Here is a 25,000-nt window from a genome sequence, read left to right on the forward strand (position 1 = left end):
TGACGAGGAGCGCCGTTTGTTGTCCACGTGTATCGAGCGTGAGGCCGCTCGCCATCTCTCTCTCTGACATGTTACCTGCGAGCTCCCCGATCATCCGTCTCACTTAAAGAGCGCTCGGCCCGTCGTTCTGTTCAGCTCGCCGCGAGGAGTCGGCCCAGTCGCTGCTGCCAGCAGATAAACAGCCGGGAGAGTCGAGGCTTTGTTCAGCTCCCACACCGATCATTTACGAGCGGTCCGGCCCGCGGACACATAATGGGCTCCGTAATGAGCAGCTCCACACGGAACAATGCAGCAGATTGAGGTTCGTCTCAGATAACAGAGCAGCAGTCATTGTCTCCGTCCTCCATCATGATGTTTACATGCAGCCATCAGCAATCAGCGGGTCGCCACACAGAACACAATGGTTCTGGGACGACCTGGACTCATTTTCTTAGAGTCAACAGCTCATTGCTCCTGCAGACATTCAATCCTCCGACGGAGCCGCGAGACGTTATTAGTTCTAATTTCCTCCGTTCACTGATGAATGCACCTCAACACATCCTCCATGTTTCCCTGCAGTCCTGATGAGTTCAGCCTGGTGGTCACCTGACAGCCTCATCACAGTCAGGACACACAGCTTCACCGCACTGATGAGACACAACGAGCACAGATTACACCAAACAGGATGTTACATGTTCGTTACTGGAGCGTTTAAACGCTGTGATGAACTAATGACGTGAGACAAACTGACTGTCGCTCCTCACAGGGACGGGACATGAAGCAGCTGCAGGTAGAAACCACTCAGCTGACTCAGTGGAGGTGTGCTGGTTGTTTTCTGTGTGCTGTCGTCACTCTGGTAAACTTCTCGTGATGAACTCTCCTGTTTCCTGCTCCACGTCTCCGCTCACCTGAGTCTCCACTTCAGCCTCGTCCTCCTGAGGTCGGGGAGTCTCGGTGCTGATGTGAACTCTCTCACACTCAGACCCTCGTTAGACAACACAGCAGATCTGTTCATGCTGCCACCCTCCAGAACTATCACAGCTGGTTAGAGCTCGATGGCTCATCAACAGGCTGTTATCATTTTACAGGAAATGACTGTAAAATACCACAGAGACCACGCTGCTGCCTCAGACGACCTGCACAAAGCCGAGCAGAGATGCAGCTTCAGTGTGAGCCGCCCGGCCGATAACTAAATGGAGATTGTGCTCCACCTCTGCACAGCACGCCTGCACAGCACCACCACAATCCTTCAGAGCACAGAGGGTGAGGAGGAGGAGGAGGAGGAGGAGGAGGAAGATGGTAAATGAGCTAAAGCCTGGCTTGGACCAGCAGCTGGTGCCGATCCAGCAGGTGCAGCAGGAGCTCTGTGGGTTTGGACAGTAACACAGTAACATGTGAAGATGTTCTGTCTCTACACACCGATGATGTCATCAGACTCCTGGTCTGTAAATCACCTCTGTAGTGTAAATCACCTCTGTACTGAGTCCTCTGTCTCTCTTCAGTCCTCGTCCACCAACAGAGCCACGTAGCTCCACGGCTAACTGAGCTTCTCGCTCACAGCAGCTGCAGAGAACAATGAGCAGCAGTTAGCTTCAGTGTTTAATACGTTCACTGTTAACTTGTGTACACACGGACGCAAGTTTTAATGATTTAATGTTGATGCAGGAAAGAGACTCACACACACACACGCACACATCCGTGAGCCTCACAGTCATCAGCAGCTAATTAACAGACCGAGCCCAGAGAACAGAACAGAACAGAACAGAACAGAACCGCTTTGCTTCCAGCTGAACGCTGCGACGGGTTCTGCTGCACAGCAGAATTAACTTGTTTACCGTCTTCGTCAGCTGATTAGTGTTTTAAGAACAGATACTGACGCTCAGCTCACACTGTGATAAACACATTTATTATCTTCTTCACAATAAAAGCATCCGGTTGTTGGAATGCTTTTAATGTGAAGCAGCAGCAGCAGGAAGGGTCCGGTGTGATTCAGCTGAGTTCATCAGTGAATGGACCAACAGAACCACACCTGGACCACAGGTGAGACATAAATAACCAGCTGGAACCAGGAGAGGCAGGTGATTATTGGTTATCAGCTGAAAATAATCCAAATCCTGCATCCCTGTAAAATCCACCCGGAGTGGTTCTGGTCCCGTCCAGTGTAACACCAGCATCTGAGGTTCTCCAGATGTTTCCAGAACGTTTGTTACATGTTAAAACCAGCTGGACGTCCTGCAGCCTCGATGGATCGACACCAGCTGATACATGAAATACTGATGATCAGAGTCCGGCCCGGCTCACCTCACCAGTGTCGGCGTGATGCGGTTCTGTTTCAGTCTAATCCAGTTGTCAGAAGTCTGAAGCGGACCTGCTGTTATTTTCACAGACAAACTGCTTTTTAAAACGTGAGACGGAGTTACAGAGAACAGAACGGCTCGGTTCTGATGCTGAGTGATCCATGATTCTGTCCTGCAGCAGCTTTAATCTCTTCTTCTGTTTATTCAGTCCAGCATTCAGCGTTTTGTCTCAGGTTCTGTTGAAGTTCTGTTTTTGTCACAAACTTTCCACAGAGACTTTTCTAACGAGCTTCCTGTGGGCTCACATGTTGTTGCTCTGCAGCCTCGTTACGCTGACGCCTCGTCCTCTTCACACAGTCGGCCATCAAACAGCTGCAGGTTCAACAGGTTCATCTTTCACTGAGGTGACACACAAACACTCTTCATGTCGCTGTGGTACCGAACTCTGGACCGTCGTTAGGAAGAGACAGACGACGAGATGAAAACACCTGCAGAGTATCTGTTAGTGATCCTGAGACGTCTGCTCGTTAGGTTCCCTGCTGAACGATGACTTTCTGCTCTTCTGGATCACTTTTAATCTCTTTGCTTCCTGCACTTGTGATTTGTAATTGACCCGACCCAAAACACACCAGAACATTCATTTAACGAGAGGAAATGCTTTGTGAGGGCCGACACAGTCTGAAGGACTCTTCCACTAAACATGATCAGCATGTGTTGACTCACACACGTGTGAACACACACACAGTCGTCATCAACACACTGGGCGTGTGTTCTGACAGGAAGCAGAACCTACAGTCCGGACCAGGCAGAACCTCTGCTGCATCATCATCACACACATTATTACAAACATCATCTCATTTCTTCCTCATCTTCTTTCTTTTATTTCCTTTTTTCTACTCAAACATCGTCCTTCATTTCTGACAATAACATGATAATATTTAATAATAATAATATTTTATCATTTATAAAGATTTAATTCTAAACAAGCTTCCTCGATTTCCCCGCTGGCTGCAGCTCCACCGCTGCTACTGTACAAATATTACAACAGTTCATTATTCAAATATTTACAGAATTAATGAACGAGAGCATCCGGAGGTGTGTGTGTGTGTGTGTGTGTGTGTGTGTGTGTGTGGTTGGATATGATAATGAGCTTCCTGTGTGGAGCAGCGAGCCGTCACTCAGATCCGCTCTCATCCTGATCCAGAACCAGCAGCTGGCAGCGAGCTTGTCCATCCCATAATGACTGAAAACAAACACTGATCACGTTCTTACACGTCGTTTCACTCCGACACAAATCTGGTGCTCGAGCTACATGGCCAAAAGTATGTGGACGCCTGAATGTCTGAGTGCAACACGATGATCCGGCTTTTTAACATTTTTTTCAGAATGTTTTGAGGCGTCTTTGAGAACATGAGGATGTGTGGGAGTGTCCTTACAGAGTGTGGGAGTGTCTTTACAGAGTGTGGGAGTGTCCTTACAGAGTGTGGGAGTGTCCTTACAGGGTGTGGGAGTGTCTTTACAGAGTGTGGGAGTGTCTTTACAGAGTGTGGGAGTGTCCTTACAGAGTGTGGGAGTGTCTTTATAGGGTGTGGGAGTGTCCTTACAGAGTGTGGGAGTGTCTTTACAGAGTGTGGGAGTGTCTTTACAGGGTGTGGGAGTGTCTTTACAGAGTGTGGGAGTGTCTTTACAGAGTGTGGGAGTGTCTTTACAGGGTGTGGGAGTGTCCTTACAGAGTGTGCGAGTGTCTTTACAGAGTGTGGGAGTGTCTTTATAGGGTGTGGGAGTGTCTTTACAGAGTGTGGGAGTGTCTTTACAGAGTGTGGGAGTGTCTTTACAGAGTGTGGGAGTGTCTTTATAGGGTGTGGGAGTGTCTTTACAGAGTGTGGGAGTGTCTTTACAGAGTGTGGGAGTGTCTTTACAGGGTGTGGGAGTGTCGTTACAGAGTTTCAGAGCCTTCAGCACCACTTGTGGTCGTTGACATGAAGACCGGTTGAGTCAACAACCCCCAAGTGGCCCTATAGACTCTGAAACACGTCCAGTTGTCTATGATACAGCACTTAGCATCCATTACTAACAAATAGCCCACCATGCTAATGCTAACACAAAGGTCTTTATCTCATCTCAAACAGAAAACACAGAAACCGACTCAGCCTCTCAGAAGACGTGAACTGAGATGAAATGAGTTTTTGTCTCAGCTTTTGTTTTGAAAATCCTTCATCGCCATGGAAACAGACAGACGATGATGATATAAACACAGTGTGAGAATTTGGGGTGACATGTCTGAGGTCAGAGGTCAGAGGTCAGAGCGGTTTCGTCCTCGCTGGCTTCCTATTGGCTGCTCCTCATTAACCTCCTCGTTAGTCGTCTGCTGAGGTAATTAAAGACCTGCTGAACCTGTTTTAATGACGACTTCTGAGGTCACGACACTTCAGAGAGAAACAGCAGCTGAAGGTCTCGACATCAATCAGCTGTTTGTGACTCTGAGCCAATCAGAGTGAAGAGATTCTGCTGAGTCATGACAACAAAGTTCACTCTGGGAAGTTAACGTCACAAAGTTTCACCCAGTGCTTCCCAGATTATCTGAACAAATGTGTTCCTCTGAGTTATAACAATTAGCAAATCAAACATAGCTGCTATGCTGAAGAGAAAAATGTTCTTTAAGAACGTTTATGCAAATGTTCATGAGATCAGACGGTGACGAGACATCTCTGAGCCTCTGAAGCCTCTTCCATGTGTTCCCACCTCCACCAGTCGTCCCGTCTCCTGTGAGACTTCCTGCTCGCTCCAGGACGAACGATTAATTGTTTTAAACTTTCACCTCCAGATCCATTTTTCAAAAGACTCGTCTCGGTGAGTGACAGCAGAGGAGGAAGACGAGAGAGCGTTTTAATGGAGCTCCATCAGAGACATGATCATGCGAACGATCAGATTTCAGTCTAAATTAAGAACGATTGACAGGAAGTCCAATCATCCGATCCTCTCTGCAGCCAATCAGCTGACAGACGTTCAGACGTTGTTGTCTGGACTGTCAGCTCTGAATCTCCGTCTGCCGCCTCATTAAGGTTTTAAACGTGCTGAAACTTCGGCTGAAGTTTGGTCAGACTTAATTTATCGGAGCTGCTGCTGCTGCTACTGCTGCAAAATAGGTCAGAGGTGAAAACAGAGAAGAGACATCGACGAGGACAAATCAATAACTGGTAGCTATTAATAACCTCACAGTAAGACACAGATCCTGAATCCTCTCTGAGTCTGACGTCGTCACACTGGAGAGACGTGTTTATATCTCTGTCCTGCTGAGTTCCACTGGAGGCTTTAACAGCAGATCTGAGGTCTGATCGTCCCCTCGTCTTGTGTTTGCAGCTTCATGGTGAGTCGGTGGCATCTCACAGTGAATCTTTTGTCCTGTTGACAGAGTTAATGACCTCCTTTCATCCGCCTCCTCCTTCTCTAGAACCCGTAACGCCTCCGAACAGAAGCAGCCGAGAGGTTTAATTACTGCTGCTGTTGTTCTGCGCTGAGGATGTTGATTCTCCCTCATTTTACTCTCACAGAAACAACACACAGGAAACGTCTTCACGCTGACCGCCGGACGCCTCCGCGTTTAGAAATGATTCTCTGATATAGGAATAAATAAGTCAAACCTTCCTGTGAGCAGAATATCCACCAATCAAAAATCTACAATTCCCCGTCGGCCATTTTCCTCTGATGTCACACTCAGCTGGGAGCTCGACATGTGGAATGATGAATTTTATTTCACAGCTTCCTGATTGATCAGCAGCTGAAAATTCAATGATTCAATAATCAAACACGTCACCTGTTAGCATCCACAAGAAGCTAACAGTAGCATTCAGCCACTGCCTAGCTAACATCACTGTAGTGATACACAGCATGACAAATAAATTAACTCTAGAAAATCGGCACATTTATCTTGGCCTGGATGTGGAACACACTGGATGTAATCAAACTGAAGTGGCTAAATGCCAACATTAGCTAATAGGTCATCAGATGTGTTGTGGGGAGAAACATGGCCGACGTCCCACCAGATGCTCTCGACCCGTCATTTTTCCAGCAGATCAATCAGGGAAACAAAATGGCCGCTGTGTGACTGGTCAGTGAAGATGATGTCATTTCATCTGAAGTTTTCACTTTTCCAAAATAAAAAAAAAAACAGATTCAACTGTGAAGATTTGTAGATTTAACAACCTTGTTAGCATCTCTGGCTAACTAGCTGACGACTGACAGTCTTCAGTGGATAAACAGCAGATTATCAGTCCACAGCAGTATTTTCTGGGTTTACAGGTTATGTTGGACTAAAGCTACTGGATGATCCTGTTTCAAGGTTTAAGCTAATGTTTCTGTTCTGGTTATTGTTCAAATATCATCAGAATATGAAAAACACGCAGCTGTTCGTTTAATCTGAGCTCTCCGTCTGTTCTGTGTCGGAGGGAAGGAACGTTTTTCTGACTTGTTGACAGAAGCTGAGTCATTTATGAAATCTTGCAGGTTCAACACAGCGACACACTCACATGTTACTGATAAAACTTTTATTATCATAAGTCACTTTGTCATTGTTTTGCACACAATACTGCATGTTAACACAACGATAGGTCACATGACCCGACGCCTGCCCTCTTTGTTCAACACAAAGAACAGAAACACAAAGAACAGAAACACAAAGAACAGAAACACAATGAACAGCTGTCATGATCACAAATCAAAGAACCTGAGTGGCTGAACAGAATGTGGAAATGTCGCGTGCACCAGCATCAGACACAACGCTGCTCTGATCGTTCATCTGCAGCCGGACTGAGACGCCGCAGGAAACAACAGTAGAGCTGTTGTCAGCAGCAGTGTTGATAATCTTGTCACATGTGATGTGCAACACTGATCAGGTAAATTGATCCAGAATCAGGAATCCGAGAGTTTATTAATCGTCAAACTTGTTGTAAGACGGCAGAAACACCACTAAAACGAACTAAAGCATTTAAAACAACTGCTCCTGACATCCAGAGTGGTTACTGCAGAGCGATGGACTGATCCCTTCAGGTTCTGGTTCAGGTTTCTTCAGATCGACCGGCTGTTTGTGTCAACAAACACTGCGATGCTCACATTTGGTCACAAGTTTCTGCAAGGAAGAAAATACCAGAGAAAAGTTTCTAGTAAAAGTTCTGAGCTTTAACTCGGACCTTTTTTGTTGAAAGGAACATGTTGAGATGGTTCTTTCCTGTAAAGCTGTTTGGGCCCTAGGTTCTGGTACGAGGCCCGGGGAACTCACTGGAGAGGTTACAAACCTCACCCAGCAAGGGAAGTCATAAAAATACTTTCTGGTGAAAAATAACTGCTCTGCGTCGCCTGGTGCCACCATGACCCGGATCAGTGAGAGCAGAATTTCATGAACAGATGAATCAGGAAGTTGAGTCACTGTTAGACTATCGTGCTCTGCCTGGTGCTGATCAGAAGAACCTGGATTAGTGGCAGGAAAGGAATGGATGGATCTAAAGCTTGATCCTGACTGAAGACTTGAGCAGAGATTAGGAAGTTTACACTGACTGGAGAAAGTCTGGGTGGAGCTCAGATCCTTCTGATGGTTTGGGTCGATGCCTCAATGTGGAGTTTTTTCAGTGTCCTACCAGAAGAAGAGCAACTGGAAAATCGCAAACCAAGCAGATCCAGAACCCACGGTGATCCACTGAAGGCAAAGCTCTTGATTCACTGATCTGACTGGACCGAGGATCTCTGGACCCCCGGGAGGAGCTGGAGGACGTAACTGAGAAGGATTTCTAGACAACCTCGCTCAGCTTGGTGCCACTGACAAGGACTCTGATACATGTGTTCAGTGTGGAGTTTGATTCTGACTACTGATCTGAGAAAAACTGAATTTTAGGAAGTCTGCATTGACAAGAGCACGTCTGGGTGAAGAGGTGTGACAGGTGCTGCCTCCTGCTCACCACCCTTTGGAGTTCTTCTAGTAAATCCAACAAGACCCAGAAGTTCTTGATGGAGAAGCCAGATAACACATTTGGACTCTTCAGCAGCGTCTGGAGAACCAGGTTAGACATGGCATGAACTTGTAGAGCTTCAAATGTGATGCTGATGACCCAAAGGTCATGATTGTAAGATCACAAGAATCCATCTTTCCCAGCTTCAAACTGTGAATGTGTGTCTTGGAGAAGCTGGCAGCTACTGGTGTGGTTCATGTGTGACGACCAGTGAGAGAAGAGACTGTTAACGCTCCTCAGGAGGGTCGATGTCGACTGTCAGAACAACAGAGTCCGGTTCATTCTGCACTGAGGCGTTTTTCTCCACTGGCTTCAGTAAGAGTTTGATTGGTGGCAGTGCTCTCCTGCTGTTGATCTGATTGGTTGAAGACAGCCTGTAATACTTCCTGGATGTGTCCTCACTTCTCCAGACGGTTTCTAGTGGCTCAGTTTCACTCAGGTGAAGGAATCTTCTGACCAGTAAAGTTACCTGAGCACTGCAGATTCACTCCGACCGGGATGACAGAGATTATTCAAAGATAACTGAAATAATGATGTCTGGACTGCCCACATGCCCTGATGCTACACAGCCTGGATGGATGGGCATGGATGGACGGATGGATGGATGATGGATGGATGGATGGATGGATGGATGGATGGATGGATGGATGATGGATGGATGGATGGATGGATGGATGGATGATGGATGGATGGATGGATGGTGGATGGATGGATGGATGGATGATGGATGGATGGATGGATGGATGGATGGATGGATGATGGATGGATGATGGATGGATGGAAAGTCTGATCTTAACTTAAGCTTAAATGTTTCCAGAACTGACTGCAGGTTCAGCAAACAGGGCAGCTGAAGGACGTGATGGTTCAGATGTCAACAGTAGAAGAAAACCCAACAACTACAAAGTGAATCAGTTCCTCACAGGCAGGTGAGAGGACAGGCAGGTGAGAGGACAGGCAGGTGAGAGGACAGCCAGGTGAGAGGACAGGCAGGTGAGAGGACAGCCAGGTGAGAGGACAGACAGGTGAGAGGACAGACAGGTGAGAGGACAGACAGGTGAGAGGACAGGCGTCACGGCACTAATAACCAGAAACTACCACCATAATCTAGTAAACGCTCCAGAGATACTCAAGTTGTGCTTTTAAATCTACTCACACATTTTGGTTGAGGTGAACATGCTTGAGAGTAGAACAGCCCCGTCATCGGGAATGTTGTAAACGTCATTATTACTCATATTATTCACGACCAGGAAACAGGAACCACAAGGACCGAACAGTCCCGCATGGAGATTTGCATGCAAAACAACAGTTCATGCATCTGCCTTGCCTGGAGATAGAAACACGGGAGGATGCAGACGTCTGTGAAGGCATTTCCAAAATGCTTTACAACATACAAACTTTACCAAATTTAGCAAAATCTCGAGAAACTTTTAGAAAAACAAACCAGCCGGTGGGGGGAGGGGGGGGTTATACATTCCTTCATCGACTGATCCCTGCCCGGCATGCTGTCTGCAGGGAAGCAGCGTCTGATCCGTCACTGCTGTGTGTTTGTGTGCTTCTCATGTCCGTTAAAAACACTCCTGAAAGTTACAGTCAGCTCAGCCTCTGTACGGCCTGCATGCACAACACATGCTAAAGGTGCTACAGTTAGCATTTTATACACCGGAGTCGGACCACGACACTGGTACTATTCACGACCCAGAAGCCTCTCTGATTTTTGCCACGAATAATCACTGACATCATGTCACTGGAAACTCAAAATAGTGTGTGTGTGTGTGTGTGTGTGTGAGTGTGTGTGTGTGTGTGTGTGTGTGTGTGTGTGTGTGTGTGTGTGTGTGTGTGTGTGTGTTTGTGTGTGTGTGTGTGTGTGTGTGTGTGTGTTTGTGTGTGTGTGTGTGTGTGTGTGTGTGTGTGTGTGTGTGTGTGTGTGTGTGTTTGTGTGTGTGTGTGTGTGTTTGTGTGTGTGTGTGTGTGTGTGTGTGTGTGTGTGTGTTTGTGTGTGTGTGTGTGTGTGTGTGTGTGTGTGTGTGTGTGTGTGTGTGTGTGTGTGTGTGTGTGTGTGTGTGTGTGTGTGTGTGTGTGTGTGTGTGTGTGTTTGTGTGTGTGTGTGTGTGTGTGTGTGTGTGTGTGTGTGTGTGTGTGTGTGTGTGTGTGTGTGTGTGTTTGTGTGTGTGTGTGTGTGTGTGTGTGTGTGTGTGTGTGTGGCAGTGCTCTCCTTAACGACATGGTGACCAGCTGCTGTGACTGTGAGCTAACTGCTGACATGCTAGGTAGACAATCAGAGCAGCTAGCTGGTCGGTTAGCTGGTCAGTAGCTGGTACAGCTAGTACAGTAAAGTAATGCTACATAGCTAAAACAAGCTATCAACGGCTACTTGGTAGAGGTGTAAACCCTGTCTGTGTAGGTGACTGAGGTCCAACAGAACCGAAGTTCTGGTGCATCTCAGCCTCTGTGCTTTGACTGTTTTTGCATATTCTGTGTGCAACGGGCAAAACATGATGCAAAGATATCTGACCTGTTGCACTTCTGTCTCTAACAGCCGCCTCTGTCGTCTCTTTAGAGACACAGCTGGACGTGTGATATCTGCCACAGAGCAATCCAGCAAAACTTCCTGTGAGTCCAGTGTTGGTTCTGGTTGGCCTCGCGTGTCTACAGTGACTATATGAGCCTTTTCTTCAGGGTAAAACGCTGCGTGTAGCACCTTTAACATCGACAAAGAACAAAAGACAGTAAACATGTTTCTCAGTCCAGGTGAGGTGGCGGCGGCGGCGGCGCTCAGGGTCCAAACTGCCTGGAAGACTGGTACTGGCTGGGCACTTTGGGCTTGATGCCCTTGCTGTTGTAGTAGTCGACCACCTGGTTGGGCACCTCTGCTAACACGCTCTTAGCCAGAGCAGCTGGAGACGCCTGCAGAAGAAGAGGAGACAGAGGAAGCGTCAGTCAGGAGCATCGTGGAGGCTGCAGGCGGTTCACACTCGTCAGCTTTAGCTTCAGATCATCACTTCACACCATGAACATCAAACTGCAGCTCATCACAGCCGGCGTTCAGCTGTGTGACTGTCGTTTAGTTTCACAGCTGTAAGCGAGAGTCTCTTAAATTCTGTTAAATGAAGCTGGAACATTTGAAAACAAACTTTTGGCTCCTGTAAAATGACAGTTACACATTAATATTGATTGACAGGACAGCAGAGAACCTGAAGCAGTCAACAGCTCCGGATCTGAGCCGAGCAGCTCCAGAATCCGGCTCTAAGCTGACCACTGTCGTCTGCTGCTCTGAGCTACTCTGAGCTCCAGCACTCGTCTGTGGACACGAGCTGCAGTTTCTGACCGAAGGGATGAGATGGCAGCTACCACCGGCCCAGATGAGTTTCCTCTGGAGGCTCGTGTGACTGTGACAGACGGGGTGAGGAGCTCAGAGTGGAGCCGTCTCAGTCCGGATGATCGGACTGTGGAGGGAGGAAACACGAGACTCTTCATGGAGCGTCTGCGTTCAGCTGCAGCCTCACAGCCGTTTATCTGAGCGTCGATTTACAGACGTCTCAGTGTTTCAGTGTCTCTTTTGTCCCTCCGGCCTCGCTGACAACATTCACTGTGACATCACTCACGTCCTGCTCAGAGGATCAGAGTCCATCAGCTGTCAACATGCTGTCGTCATGGAGACGAGACACACGTGCAACCAAGAAACAACCAAGAAACACAGACCCAAACTGTTACACACTGCCGTGATGGAGCTCAGCAATGTGTCCTGTAGCTGGTGTTAAGTGTCGTGTCTAGAGCTGCGAGGCCTTCAGGCTCCAGTTCTGCAGTTAGACTGCAGTCAGTACATGAACTGCAGTGACCACAGTGTCGCCTAAATCAGAATCCGCTTTTCAAAAAAGGAAAGAAAGACAAAGAGTGTCAACCTGTGACCCAGTGTTTCACCATGACCGGTGGGGAGCCTTCAGTCTGAGGCTGTTAGCCTGTTAGCTTAATATCTATAGTGAAATAAGCTAGCTAGCTACAGGCTAGTGTTAGCCTACATTTCATCAACATTTAATCAATGCAGGGAAACATTCAGCAACATATTCATATTAAATCACCGTCCCAGCTGCCCAGTCTGTCCTCCCAGTCTGTCCCAGTCTGTCCCTCCATGTCCCAGTCTGTCCCAGTCTGTCCTCCCAGTCTGTCCCTCCATGTCCCAGTCTGTCCCAGTCTGTCCTCCCAGTCTGTCCCAGCTGCCCAGTCTGTCCCTCCATGTCCCAGTCTGTCCCAGTCTGTCCCAGTCTGTCCCTCCATGTCCCAGTCTGTCCCAGTCTGTCCCAGTCTGTCCCTCCATGTCCCAGTCTGTCCCAGTCTGTCCCAGTCTGTCCTCCCAGTCTGTCCAGTCTGTCCCAGTCTGTCCCTCCATGTCCCAGTCTGTCCCAGTCTGTCCTCCCAGTCTGTCCAGTCTGTCCCAGTCTGTCCTCCCAGTCTGTCCCAGTCTGTCCTCCCAGTCTGTCCCAATCTGTCCCTCCATGTCCCAGTCTGTCCCAGTCTGTCCTCCCAGTCTGTCCAGTCTGTCCCAGTCTGTCCCTCCATGTCCCAGTCTGTCCCAGTCTGTCCTCCCAGTCTGTCCTCCCAGTCTGTCCAGTCTGTCCCAGTCTGTCCCTCCATGTCCCAGTCTGTCCCAGTCTGTCCCAGTCTGTCCTCCCAGTCTGTCCCAGTCTGTCCTCCCAGTCTGTCCAGTCTGTCCCAGTCTGTCCCAGTCTGTCCTCCCAGTCTGTCCAGTCTGTCCCAGTCTGTCCCTCCATGTCCCAGTCTGTCCCAGTCTGTCCCAGTCTGTCCTCCCAGTCTGTCCAGTCTGTCCCAGTCTGTCCCTCCATGTCCCAGTCTGTCCCAGTCTGTCCTCCCAGTCTGTCCAGTCTGTCCCAGTCTGTCCTCCCAGTCTGTCCCAGTCTGTCCTCCCAGTCTGTCCTCCCAGTCTGTCCCAATCTGTCCCTCCATGTCCCAGTCTGTCCCAGTCTGTCCTCCCAGTCTGTCCAGTCTGTCCCAGTCTGTCCCTCCATGTCCCAGTCTGTCCTCCCAGTCTGTCCTCCCAGTCTGTCCAGTCTGTCCCAGTCTGTCCCTCCATGTCCCAGTCTGTCCCAGTCTGTCCCAGTCTGTCCTCCCAGTCTGTCCCAGTCTGTCCTCCCAGTCTGTCCCAGTCTGTCCCAGTCTGTCCCTCCATGTCCCAGTCTGTCCCAGTCTGTCCCAGTCTGTCCTCCCAGTCTGTCCAGTCTGTCCCAGTCTGTCCCTCCATGTCCCAGTCTGTCCCAGTCTGTCCTCCCAGTCTGTCCAGTCTGTCCCAGTCTGTCCTCCCAGTCTGTCCCAGTCTGTCCTCCCAGTCTGTCCCAATCTGTCCCTCCATGTCCCAGTCTGTCCCAGTCTGTCCTCCCAGTCTGTCCAGTCTGTCCCAGTCTGTCCCTCCATGTCCCAGTCTGTCCCAGTCTGTCCTCCCAGTCTGTCCTCCCAGTCTGTCCAGTCTGTCCCAGTCTGTCCCTCCATGTCCCAGTCTGTCCCAGTCTGTCCCAGTCTGTCCTCCCAGTCTGTCCCAGTCTGTCCTCCCAGTCTGTCCAGTCTGTCCCAGTCTGTCCCAGTCTGTCCTCCCAGTCTGTCCAGTCTGTCCCAGTCTGTCCCAGTCTGTCCTCCCAGTCTGTCCAGTCTGTCCCAGTGAAGGAGCTGAGCAACACTGTGTTCATGCCCGTTAGCATCACTGCAGGGAGTCTCTGTCTCTCTTTGTACCATTACAAAAAGAAAATTAAATATTTATTAATGAAAGAAATTCAAACACAAATTATTTTCTCACATAATGATCAATGAGGCAGAGAATAATTAAAATAAACAAGTCGCTCGAACAGATACGTCAAGTGCATCATCATCATCATCATCATCATCACCATCATTATTAAAAACAGTTCTGAAATAAAAAGAGCATGTGTCTGTGTATAATATAATTCAGCTATCAGTACAACAGAGTGTTTGGTCAGCAGTTTGGGACTCTCACCTGCTGCAGACTGTGTGACTCAATACAACTCTCAGTACAATCACAGAAATGTTTACATTTTCTGGAAATCAGAAGATTAAATCGCAACAACCATAAAGTCTATGTATTTATTCACTCCAGATCCAGAGTGACCAGCCGTGAGTCTGCAGCTGTGGAGATAAATCAGAGCTGCAGGACGACAAGGAGCCAGTGAGCAGTAACCAACTGTCATGTTGTTCTTATCACTAATCTGGGAATGATAGTCAAAAATATCATAAAATGCAGTTTTAGATAAAACAGCATCACATTTATTCGCCTTTTCATGGGGCCCAAACTCCCTGAGCGTGCCCTGCTGTTACTGTGTGCTGGTGAGGAGACGAACTAAACGTCCTCCAGGCGAGATTTTTGTTCACATGAAAGAATCAGCGTCGTCGTTTTAACACTGATTCAACTCTGAGTTTATTTTATTTCAGTAGAATCTGAAGTCGGTGTTTCCTGCAGGGAGTCGGACGCATCATTAACACAGTTCAGCACCGCTGTGAACTAATTACAAACTAACTGGCAAAACTAAATAATGCAGGATTTTAGGCCCTCAGAGACGTACGGAACGATCTCAGATGATAATCTACACATGGAGCCTGTGTGGACATCGTGGTGTTACAGCCTGAGCTCTTCTTCTCTGGTGGATCATGGTGTCGCTGTGAGGGCGACTCTGTTGGTCACATCGTCCCTGCTCAGAAACATTTCCTCCTTCTGGGCCGAAGACAGAAACTGTTTCATCACACAGATGAATCCCAGGAGGGTAAATACATCCAGCGCCTGTAAAATGAGTCCAAACTGCAGAGATGGATCCGGGCTGCGCTCTGCAGTCTGTTACCTTCACACTCGTTAATGACTGAAAATTCATTTGAGAGAAGAAGAAAAGGCCCGTGCTCCGATCGGCTGGCAGATTGTCCCTCCATCTTCCTTCTCAGAGGCTGAAAACTCATTTCTTCAATAACTTCACACTCGTCTCGTCCTCCTCCTCTTCCAATATGCTCTGATCCTCATTCAGCTCTCTGCTCTCGGCTTATTGCTTCCCTCTAATTCACAGTCATCTGCAGTTACTGTCGGGTCACACATAGTTATATATATATATATATATATATATATATATATATATATATAATATATATACACACACTCTGTATAATTGTGTATCAGGAGGAGATTGTTAGAATTAACACACCATCTGCTGCACATATTTAGAGGTTTTCAGCTCCGAGCCAACAGAACAGGACGACAACAAGTGTTTCAAAACTCACACAACCACAACACACAACTACAACACACAACACACAACACACAACACACAACACACAACACACAACACACAACCACAACACACAACACACAACACACAACACACAACACACAACACACAACCACAACACACAACCACAACACACAACCACAACACACAACACACAACCACAACACACAACCACACAACCACAACACACAACACACAACACACAACCACAACACACAACCACAACACACAACACACAACACACAACCACAACACACAACACACAACCACAACACACAACACACAACCACAACACACAACCACAACACACAACACACAACACACAACACACAACACACAACCACAACACACAACCACAACACACAACACACAACACCAGGTGAGAGCTGGACTTCATCAGGTCATTAGTGCCCGGCTCCACGGCTCCACGGCAGGAAGCAGCTGCCAGAACCGAGCATGTGGAACACTGAAGCCGTCACTCAAACTGTCCAACATCCAGTCAGACTTTCACAATAAAGCTCGCTGACAAATACTTCACACATGAGTTTCACATGTGATCAGGTAATCAGGTTATTCACCTGTGTAACTGACATTACGGCACTTCAGAACAAATCAACACTGGACCAGAACCCTGCTCTCCTCACATGAGACCCAGCTGAGCTGACGTCAGCGCGCTGTGGTTCTGTCTCACACTGGGCCGGGCTGAGAAACAGACGCAGCACGATGAAACTGCTCGACCCAAACTCCTCGAGGCAGCGAGGGAACATTTCATGCAGGGGGAGCGTCGGATCAGGGATCAGAGTCGGTCAGAACTTCTGTGTAAACACACGTCGGCCTGATGATTATTATTCCATCAGTCCGTCTGACAGACTCACATGCTTGAAGTTGCGGAAGGGGACGAACTGGACGATGTCCCGGAGGACGGGCTCTCCTTTCGGCGATCGCAGGATCCCGTCGTCGCCGTCCAACATCTGCATGTCGCTGAAGTCGGCGTTCCCGATCCCGACGATGATGACAGACATGGGGAGGTGGGAGGCCTGGACGATGGCCTCCCTCGTGTCGGCCATGTCGGTGATGACGCCGTCCGTCAGGATCAGCAGGATGAAGTATTGCTGCGAGACAGAACACAAACATCAAGGCTGATAATCAGCTGGTTACCAGACTGTCATCCAACAAACACGCAGAGCTCACAGATAATAAACACACACAGCATCACTGACATCAGCTCGTGGTTTGTTACTGTTGACTATTACAGTTTTTTTCAGTGACTAACAAGCGTTTGTCCAATCAGTTAACACATTTTCGAAGCTCTAAACACAATTAGCACAGCATCGGACTTCTGTGGCCATACCATTCACACATTTCATGTCGTTTTCACACAATATGCAGTCAGTGAACACATTTCCACAATGCTTACATTTTCTTAAGAGACACGCGATACCTCCCAACAAAATTATGGATTGTTTTTGTATTATTTACAAATGTTAACACACAACATGCCACAATAGCAAAAACAATACTCCAAACCTTAGATACAGTATAAAATCCTCTACTTCTGCACTGATATAAGTTCAAAAACAATATATCTCAGCTGATAATGAACTAGCAATTGAATAATTGACACACAGCTGATTTATGTGGGGTAAATTGGGCCAACTACAGCTGATTCCAATGATTTCAGCTGCATTGATAACTATAAAAGGAGGACTTTGAGGAGTGATTTCTCTTGGAAGCAGTAAAAAGAAAAACATTGTAATGTCTGGACGAGGAAGAGTACGAAGGAGAGGTGCAGGTGTAGTGAGAGGTGTAGTGAGGGGGGCAGGTGCAGTGAGAGGTGTAGTGAGGGGGGCAGGTGTAGGAGCAGGCCCAAGGAGAGGGCAAGGTAGGGGTATAAGAATGCGTGGTGGTGGCATTCCAAGGGCTACAAGAACGGTAGTCAGTGATGAAATTCGTGCCACTATCATTGACCATGTCATCAACCATGGTCTTTCACTAAGAGAGGCTGGTGAAAGAGTGCAGCCCAATGTGAGGCGGTCAACAGTTGCCTCCATTGTACGCATTTTTCGACAAACCAACAGGTATGTATTGCATTTTACATGGATTATTTGTATTCTCACTTGACATGTCAATACAGTAAGGCCATACAGAAACGCTAACATAGAATTTTTTGTCCCTCTAAAGGATGCAACGTCTTCCTCCCTCTGGGGGAAGAGGAAAGCTCCTCAATAATGATCAAGAGCTTGCCATTGTGGAAATGGTAGTTGCAAATAATGCAATAAAACTCCATGAACTGCAAACTCGGATTGTAGAAGACAATGACATGTTTGAAAATGTTGACAGTATCAGCCTCACAACAATTGCACGGACATTATCCAAACACAGAGTGCGGATGAAGCAGCTCTACACTGTTCCCTTTGAGAGGAATAGTGAAAGAGTCAAAGAGCTACGGCAACAATACATCCAGGTATAGTGAATATTCAATTCAATCTTCAATTCTAAAAGCTTTGCACTTTGCAAGCAGGTAACCTAGACAGTACAGCACTGTAATTGGTTACAGCATAGTATGGTGTACAGTAATGACATGATTTGCATTTGAAACTTTGTTTCAGAGAGTTATGGAATTGGAGGCCAACCAGGCACCTCATGAGTTCATCTACCTTGATGAGGTGGGATTCAATCTGGCCAAAAGGCGTCGTCGTGGACGAAATGTTATTGGACAAAGGGCCACAGCTGATGTGCCAGGACAGAGAGGGGCAAACATAACAATGTGTGCGGCGATTTCAAACGCAGGATTGCTGCTTCACAGATGTCAGGTTGGACCCTACAATACAGAGCGCCTCCTTGCCTTTCTTGATGATCTCCACCATCACCTCATCCCACAGCAGAATCAAGAAGGTGAAAACATGAGGACCTTTGTGATCATCTGGGACAATGTGGCATTCCATCATTCCCAAGCAATTACAGCATGGTTTGAAGCCCACCCAAGACTAGTGCGTCTGTTCCTTCCACCCTATTCACCTTTCCTCAACCCCATAGAGGAGTTCTTTTCTGCTTGGAGGTGGAAGGTTTATGACCATCAGCCACATGACCAGATGTCCCTCCTTGAAGCCATGGATGCTGGCTGCAGGGAAATCACAGCTGATAACTGCCAAGGGTGGATCCGTCATACTAAACGCTTTTATCCCAGGTGCATTGCCTTGGATAATATCAGATGCGATGTTGATGAAAACATGTGGCCTAACCCTGAAGACCGCAGAGATTAGATAATTACTTTAGAAATGTTGTGCTTTTACAGTTTTTTTCAGTGACTAACAAGCGTTTGTCCAATCAGTTAACACATTTTCGAAGCTCTAAACACAATTAGCACAGCATCGGACTTCTGTGGCCATACCATTCACACATTTCATGTCGTTTTCACACAATATGCAGTCAGTGAACACATTTCCACAATGCTTACATTTTCTTAAGAGACACGCGATACCTCCCAACAAAATTATGGATTGTTTTTGTATTATTTACAAATGTTAACACACAACATGCCACTATAGCAAAAACAATACTCCAAACCTTAGATACAGTATAAAATCCTCTACTTCTGCACTGATATAAGTTCAAAAACAATATATCTCAGCTGATAATGAACTAGCAATTGAATAATTGACACACAGCTGATTTATGTGGGGTAAATTGGGCCAACTACAGCTGATTCCAATGATTTCAGCTGCATTGATAACTATAAAAGGAGGACTTTGAGGAGTGATTTCTCTTGGAAGCAGTAAAAAGAAAAACATTGTAATGTCTGGACGAGGAAGAGTACGAAGGAGAGGTGCAGGTGTAGTGAGAGGTGTAGTGAGGGGGGCAGGTGCAGTGAGAGGTGTAGTGAGGGGGGCAGGTGTAGGAGCAGGCCCAAGGAGAGGGCAAGGTAGGGGTATAAGAATGCGTGGTGGTGGCATTCCAAGGGCTACAAGAACGGTAGTCAGTGATGAAATTCGTGCCACTATCATTGACCATGTCATCAACCATGGTCTTTCACTAAGAGAGGCTGGTGAAAGAGTGCAGCCCAATGTGAGGCGGTCAACAGTTGCCTCCATTGTACGCATTTTTCGACAAACCAACAGGTATGTATTGCATTTTACATGGATTATTTGTATTCTCACTTGACATGTCAATACAGTAAGGCCATACAGAAACGCTAACATAGAATTTTTTGTCCCTCTAAAGGATGCAACGTCTTCCTCCCTCTGGGGGAAGAGGAAAGCTCCTCAATAATGATCAAGAGCTTGCCATTGTGGAAATGGTAGTTGCAAATAATGCAATAAAACTCCATGAACTGCAAACTCGGATTGTAGAAGACAATGACATGTTTGAAAATGTTGACAGTATCAGCCTCACAACAATTGCACGGACATTATCCAAACACAGAGTGCGGATGAAGCAGCTCTACACTGTTCCCTTTGAGAGGAATAGTGAAAGAGTCAAAGAGCTACGGCAACAATACATCCAGGTATAGTGAATATTCAATTCAATCTTCAATTCTAAAAGCTTTGCACTTTGCAAGCAGGTAACCTAGACAGTACAGCACTGTAATTGGTTACAGCATAGTATGGTGTACAGTAATGACACATTTGCATTTGAAACTTTGTTTCAGAGAGTTATGGAATTGGAGGCCAACCAGGCACCTCATGAGTTCATCTACCTTGATGAGGTGGGATTCAATCTGGCCAAAAGGCGTCGTCGTGGACGAAATGTTATTGGACAAAGGGCCACAGCTGATGTGCCAGGACAGAGAGGGGCAAACATAACAATGTGTGCGGCGATTTCAAACGCAGGATTGCTGCTTCACAGATGTCAGGTTGGACCCTACAATACAGAGCGCCTCCTTGCCTTTCTTGATGATCTCCACCATCACCTCATCCCACAGCAGAATCAAGAAGGTGAAAACATGAGGACCTTTGTGATCATCTGGGACAATGTGGCATTCCATCATTCCCAAGCAATTACAGCATGGTTTGAAGCCCACCCAAGACTAGTGCGTCTGTTCCTTCCACCCTATTCACCTTTCCTCAACCCCATAGAGGAGTTCTTTTCTGCTTGGAGGTGGAAGGTTTATGACCATCAGCCACATGACCAGATGTCCCTCCTTGAAGCCATGGATGCTGGCTGCAGGGAAATCACAGCTGATAACTGCCAAGGGTGGATCCGTCATACTAAACGCTTTTATCCCAGGTGCATTGCCTTGGATAATATCAGATGCGATGTTGATGAAAACATGTGGCCTAACCCTGAAGACCGCAGAGATTAGATAATTACTTTAGAAATGTTGTGCTTTTATTATTTTGAGCTTTTTGCATTTTTTTTCTTTTTCAGAATGTTCTTTTGTGTTTCATGGATATTTTGTTCACTTTACTGTAAGCAGTACTGTAAAAGTGTTCTGTTCTATCCCACTGTAAACAGTACCTATATCTACTGTACCTCTTGTAGTAAACAGTAAATGAATAAAAAAATGATTTGGTTTTTAGTGGAATGCTTTTACATACAGTTCCCAACCAGGAAATTTAGTGTAGAAATGTTGTATTGCATGTTTTACATGCAAATATCTGTAAAACTGAAACAAACACAAGTCTATGCAGTAATATCAACAATAGCCAGTGTTTTGAAGCCTGGTGTACTTTGACTGACTGCATGTACCTTCTGAAGTGAAAACAAGTGTTATTCTTTGACAACATAATGTCATTGTGGGTCAGATTTCCAGTGTTTTGGTAAAGTTAGTTTGTACAGAGAAAGGTGTGTTCTATTTTGAAATGAAGAGTTAGTATATATTTAACAATATGTGTTTTTGAGAAGAAAATTATCCATTTGGCCAATTGTGCTTTGTAGGTGTGAGTCTGTGTTAAGAGTTTAGAAAAAGTATCAGAAGTATGGGTGAGTGCTTGTTAGCGACTGAAAAAAACTGTATTATTTTGAGCTTTTTGCATTTTTTTTCTTTTTCAGAATGTTCTTTTGTGTTTCATGGATATTTTGTTCACTTTACTGTAAGCAGTACTGTAAAAGTGTTCTGTTCTATCCCACTGTAAACAGTACCTATATCTACTGTACCTCTTGTAGTAAACAGTAAATGAATAAAAAAATGATTTGGTTTTTAGTGGAATGCTTTTACATACAGTTCCCAACCAGGAAATTTAGTGTAGAAATGTTGTATTGCATGTTTTACATGCAAATATCTGTAAAACTGAAACAAACACAAGTCTATGCAGTAATATCAACAATAGCCAGTGTTTTGAAGCCTGGTGTACTTTGACTGACTGCATGTACCTTCTGAAGTGAAAACAAGTGTTATTCTTTGACAACATAATGTCATTGTGGGTCAGATTTCCAGTGTTTTGGTAAAGTTAGTTTGTACAGAGAAAGGTGTGTTCTATTTTGAAATGAAGAGTTAGTATATATTTAACAATATGTGTTTTTGAGAAGAAAATTATCCATTTGGCCAATTGTGCTTTGTAGGTGTGAGTCTGTGTTAAGAGTTTAGAAAAAGTATCAGAAGTATGGGTGAGTGCTTGTTAGCGACTGAAAAAAACTGTAATATTACAACGTCTCGTGTCTCTACAGAGGACGACTGAACACTGAATCAGTTTCTCTGCAGATCTAAACTGTTTCAGTTCTGTGTCGACAGCCAGTGGAGAAAAATAAAGTTTCGCAGGATAAAGTTGATAAATGTCATGAATAAAAATCTCCCTGTAAACTTTCCCCAGCAGTTCTGAGGTCATGAAGACTTTGACTCTTCTGAACATTTCAGACGTGAAGTGAAATCTGTTTCCTCTCTCACTGCACACGAGCACAATTAACGTCAGCTCGTTTGACATTTGCAGTTTGACAGCGGCGGTAAGTCGCTGCAGAAGTCTTGTTACGTTCTGACACGACGTCACATTTTCAGACACGTTTAATAAAGTCAACAGTTTGTTCCATCAGCAGCACGACTCTGCAGCAGCAGCCTGCAGCGCTGTGAGCAGCAGAGTCTCACCATGGCCTCTTTGGTGTGAACCTCCTGTGAGGCGGAGTTGGCCACCTTCTGGATGATGGGGGCGATGTTGGTGGGACCGTAGAGCTGCAGCTTGGGGAGGCAGGCCTGGTAGGCCTCCACCACACCCTGGATCCCTGAAGCACACAGAACCAGAACATTTCAGGACGATACTTTCACCAAACACACAACATGTTTCCAACTTTTCCTGCAGAAACAAGAGAAGCCTGAAACACATTCAGCAGCTCTGGAGGCCCGTCAGGCTCACTGTGTGGATGCTCAGGTCCCAGCGTCCCAGCATGCCCGGCGGCAGAGATGTGATTTAATGTGTGAAGGTCACTGAGAGCACACACACGCACACGCACACACACGCACGCACACACGCATGCACGCACGCACACACACACACACAAACACACACGCACGCACACGCACACACGCATGCATGCACGCACGCACACACACACACACACACACACACACACACACACACACTCTCTCTCTCTGAGCCTTAATTAAGAGTGTCGGTGTTAAACTGTCTCCATGCTGATCGATGACCTTTAGCACCCATGGGGCGAGAGACCTTCAGCTCAAACAGAGTCCGTCTCTCTCTCTGACCCAGGGAACGGACCAGGACAGAACAACATGGCGCAGCAGGGAGGAAGTGTGAGCCCGGTTCTGTCAGGCTGCTGAACGGACCACATTTACATTTCACTTTCCACCGACCACTCAGAGCGTTCACAACACAGAGAGCTGACCTGCCAATCAGCAGTGCCACAGGACTTCCTTCACACACACACACACACACACACACACACACACACACACCTGAACACTCTGTATTCTCTCACCTGCACACTCTGGGTTGTCCTCGTTAAAATTCACAGCGAAGTCATGAGAGACCTGGAGGGGAGAGAAAGAGAGAGAGCTTCAACCATGAAACAACTCACTCCACCTCTCGGTTCACCTTCTTCATCTGATCTGAGCCGCTGACCGACTCAACAACTGACTCACAGACAGGTGAGCAGGTGAGCAGGTATACACAAATATCCAGTTTTCAGTCGTTTCCCTGAACCTGGACTATTTGTTGGGGACTATTTTCTGTGGCGGATGAATCTACAATAACAGAAATATGACACAGAAAGATGATCAGCAGACGTTTCTGTTTCCACGTGGAACAACTTCTCATCATGTGATGTCTGATTTAACTCACTTGTGAAGATGTGACGTCATTTTAACTTCACACTTTAAAATATAAACTGAGACTGAAACTTCAGACTGGAGTCAGACTTGTGTTCTTCAAGGTAACTCTGTATATCTGTTGATAATCTGTAGATAACCTGTAGATAATCTGTAGATAACCTGTAGATAATCTGTAAATAATCTGTAGATAATCTGTAGATAACCTGTAGACAATCTGTAGATAACCTGTAGACAATCTGTAGATAATCTGTAGATAATAGTTCTGATGAATTAAAAAATGAATACTGATGTGTGTTTTATAAATGTCACCTCGACTCTGCATCACAGGTCGTCCTAAAATCCTCCTAAAGCTGTCAGACGCTGCTCGTCAGACGCTGCTCGTCAGACGCTGCTCGCCGTCCGACTCACTGGCAGTCTGAGATCTGATTGGTTCAAAAGTTTCAGTCTCACTTTGACTTTCTGTACTTTTCACTTTAGTACAAAGAGAAAATGCAGCATGAAACAGCAGCACCCCGGGGAGACGAGGAGGAGGAGAAGGTCGGCTGGTAATCACGGGCGGGTGGCAGGGTCCGCCTCGCTCGCTCCAGGCCTCCCCCGCTGACGGAGAGCATGCTGGGAGAGACGGCGAGCTGAGCAGTTAAATTACCTTGTAGTCAGGCGGGATCTGAGCACCGAAGCCGAACGCCGGGAACATTTTGTCGCTGCGAGAGAAAAGAAAGACAGACAGAGTGAGAGGCTGGAGGAGGGCTCCTGATTGGCTGACAGCGGGAGTTAACGAGCTCATTCAGACCGCGGCTATTTCAGTACAAAGAGAGAAGTGACTTCTGATTGGCTGCGGGAGTGATGGTGAAGCTGAGCGCTGATTACTTCCTGCTCAGATCTCACGAGGGGCAAGTGAAGAAAAGTGGAAGAACAGGAGAAAACAAACAGTTGCTGCTGTTTAAAGTTTTTATTCGCCTGCTTTTATTCAACCTTCATCACGTTTGGTGCAGCACAAGTTTTCTGTTTGTTTTCACTCAGTGGACGAGAGATAAAGTCCTGCAATCGTGACCGTTTGCACACATTGACTGCGGGTGATAAATGAAGCGGTCACAACGCAGCGGTCCTGCTCATCTCCTCTTCAGCTCCCTGCTCAGCCGCACAGCTTTTCTCTCCGATTCTCTAACTGAAGACATGTTGTAACTTCAAGGTTTCTCTTCACAGAGAATAAAATCCAAC

General features: G+C 46.6%; 3 protein-coding genes across 5 annotated transcripts in view; 2 read left to right on the forward strand and 1 right to left on the reverse strand.

Moving 5' to 3' along the window:
• Positions 1–10,380: 10,380 nt before the first annotated feature.
• Positions 10,381–25,000, reverse strand: part of cpne4a (copine IVa) — a 50,939-nt gene continuing 36,319 nt past the window's right edge. Inside the window, exons 12-16 of the mRNA XM_037075458.1 lie at positions 24,429–24,483; positions 23,431–23,482; positions 22,583–22,716; positions 16,440–16,676; positions 10,381–11,179 (exon numbers count right to left, since the gene is read on the reverse strand). Coding sequence (XP_036931353.1) covers positions 11,048–11,179; positions 16,440–16,676; positions 22,583–22,716; positions 23,431–23,482; positions 24,429–24,483 — 610 coding nt within the window. The 3' untranslated portion in view covers positions 10,381–11,047. The remainder of the gene's footprint in view (positions 11,180–16,439; positions 16,677–22,582; positions 22,717–23,430; positions 23,483–24,428; positions 24,484–25,000) is intronic.
• LOC119006587 lies at positions 16,824–18,837 on the forward strand. Of its 2 annotated transcripts, none has more exons than XM_037075462.1 (3): positions 16,824–17,386; positions 17,417–18,028; positions 18,174–18,837. In XM_037075462.1, the coding sequence occupies exons 2-3, from the start codon at positions 17,747–17,749 to the stop codon at positions 18,825–18,827; spliced, it is 936 nt and encodes a 311-aa protein (XP_036931357.1). In that variant the 5' UTR covers positions 16,824–17,386; positions 17,417–17,746; the 3' UTR covers positions 18,828–18,837. The 2 variants fall into 2 exon arrangements, with proteins under 2 accessions (XP_036931357.1, XP_036931356.1); XM_037075461.1 differs by having other exon boundaries at positions 16,824–17,368; positions 17,399–18,028.
• LOC119006586 lies at positions 19,116–21,513 on the forward strand. 2 transcript variants are annotated; one of them, XM_037075460.1, is made up of 3 exons: positions 19,116–19,426; positions 19,457–20,068; positions 20,213–21,513. In XM_037075460.1, the coding sequence occupies exons 2-3, from the start codon at positions 19,787–19,789 to the stop codon at positions 20,864–20,866; spliced, it is 936 nt and encodes a 311-aa protein (XP_036931355.1). In that variant the 5' UTR covers positions 19,116–19,426; positions 19,457–19,786; the 3' UTR covers positions 20,867–21,513. The 2 variants fall into 2 exon arrangements, with proteins under 2 accessions (XP_036931355.1, XP_036931354.1); XM_037075459.1 differs by having other exon boundaries at positions 19,116–19,408; positions 19,439–20,068.

This window comes from Acanthopagrus latus, chromosome 17 (genome assembly GCF_904848185.1).
Source record: "Acanthopagrus latus isolate v.2019 chromosome 17, fAcaLat1.1, whole genome shotgun sequence".
Classification (NCBI taxonomy): Eukaryota; Metazoa; Chordata; class Actinopteri; order Spariformes; family Sparidae; genus Acanthopagrus; species Acanthopagrus latus.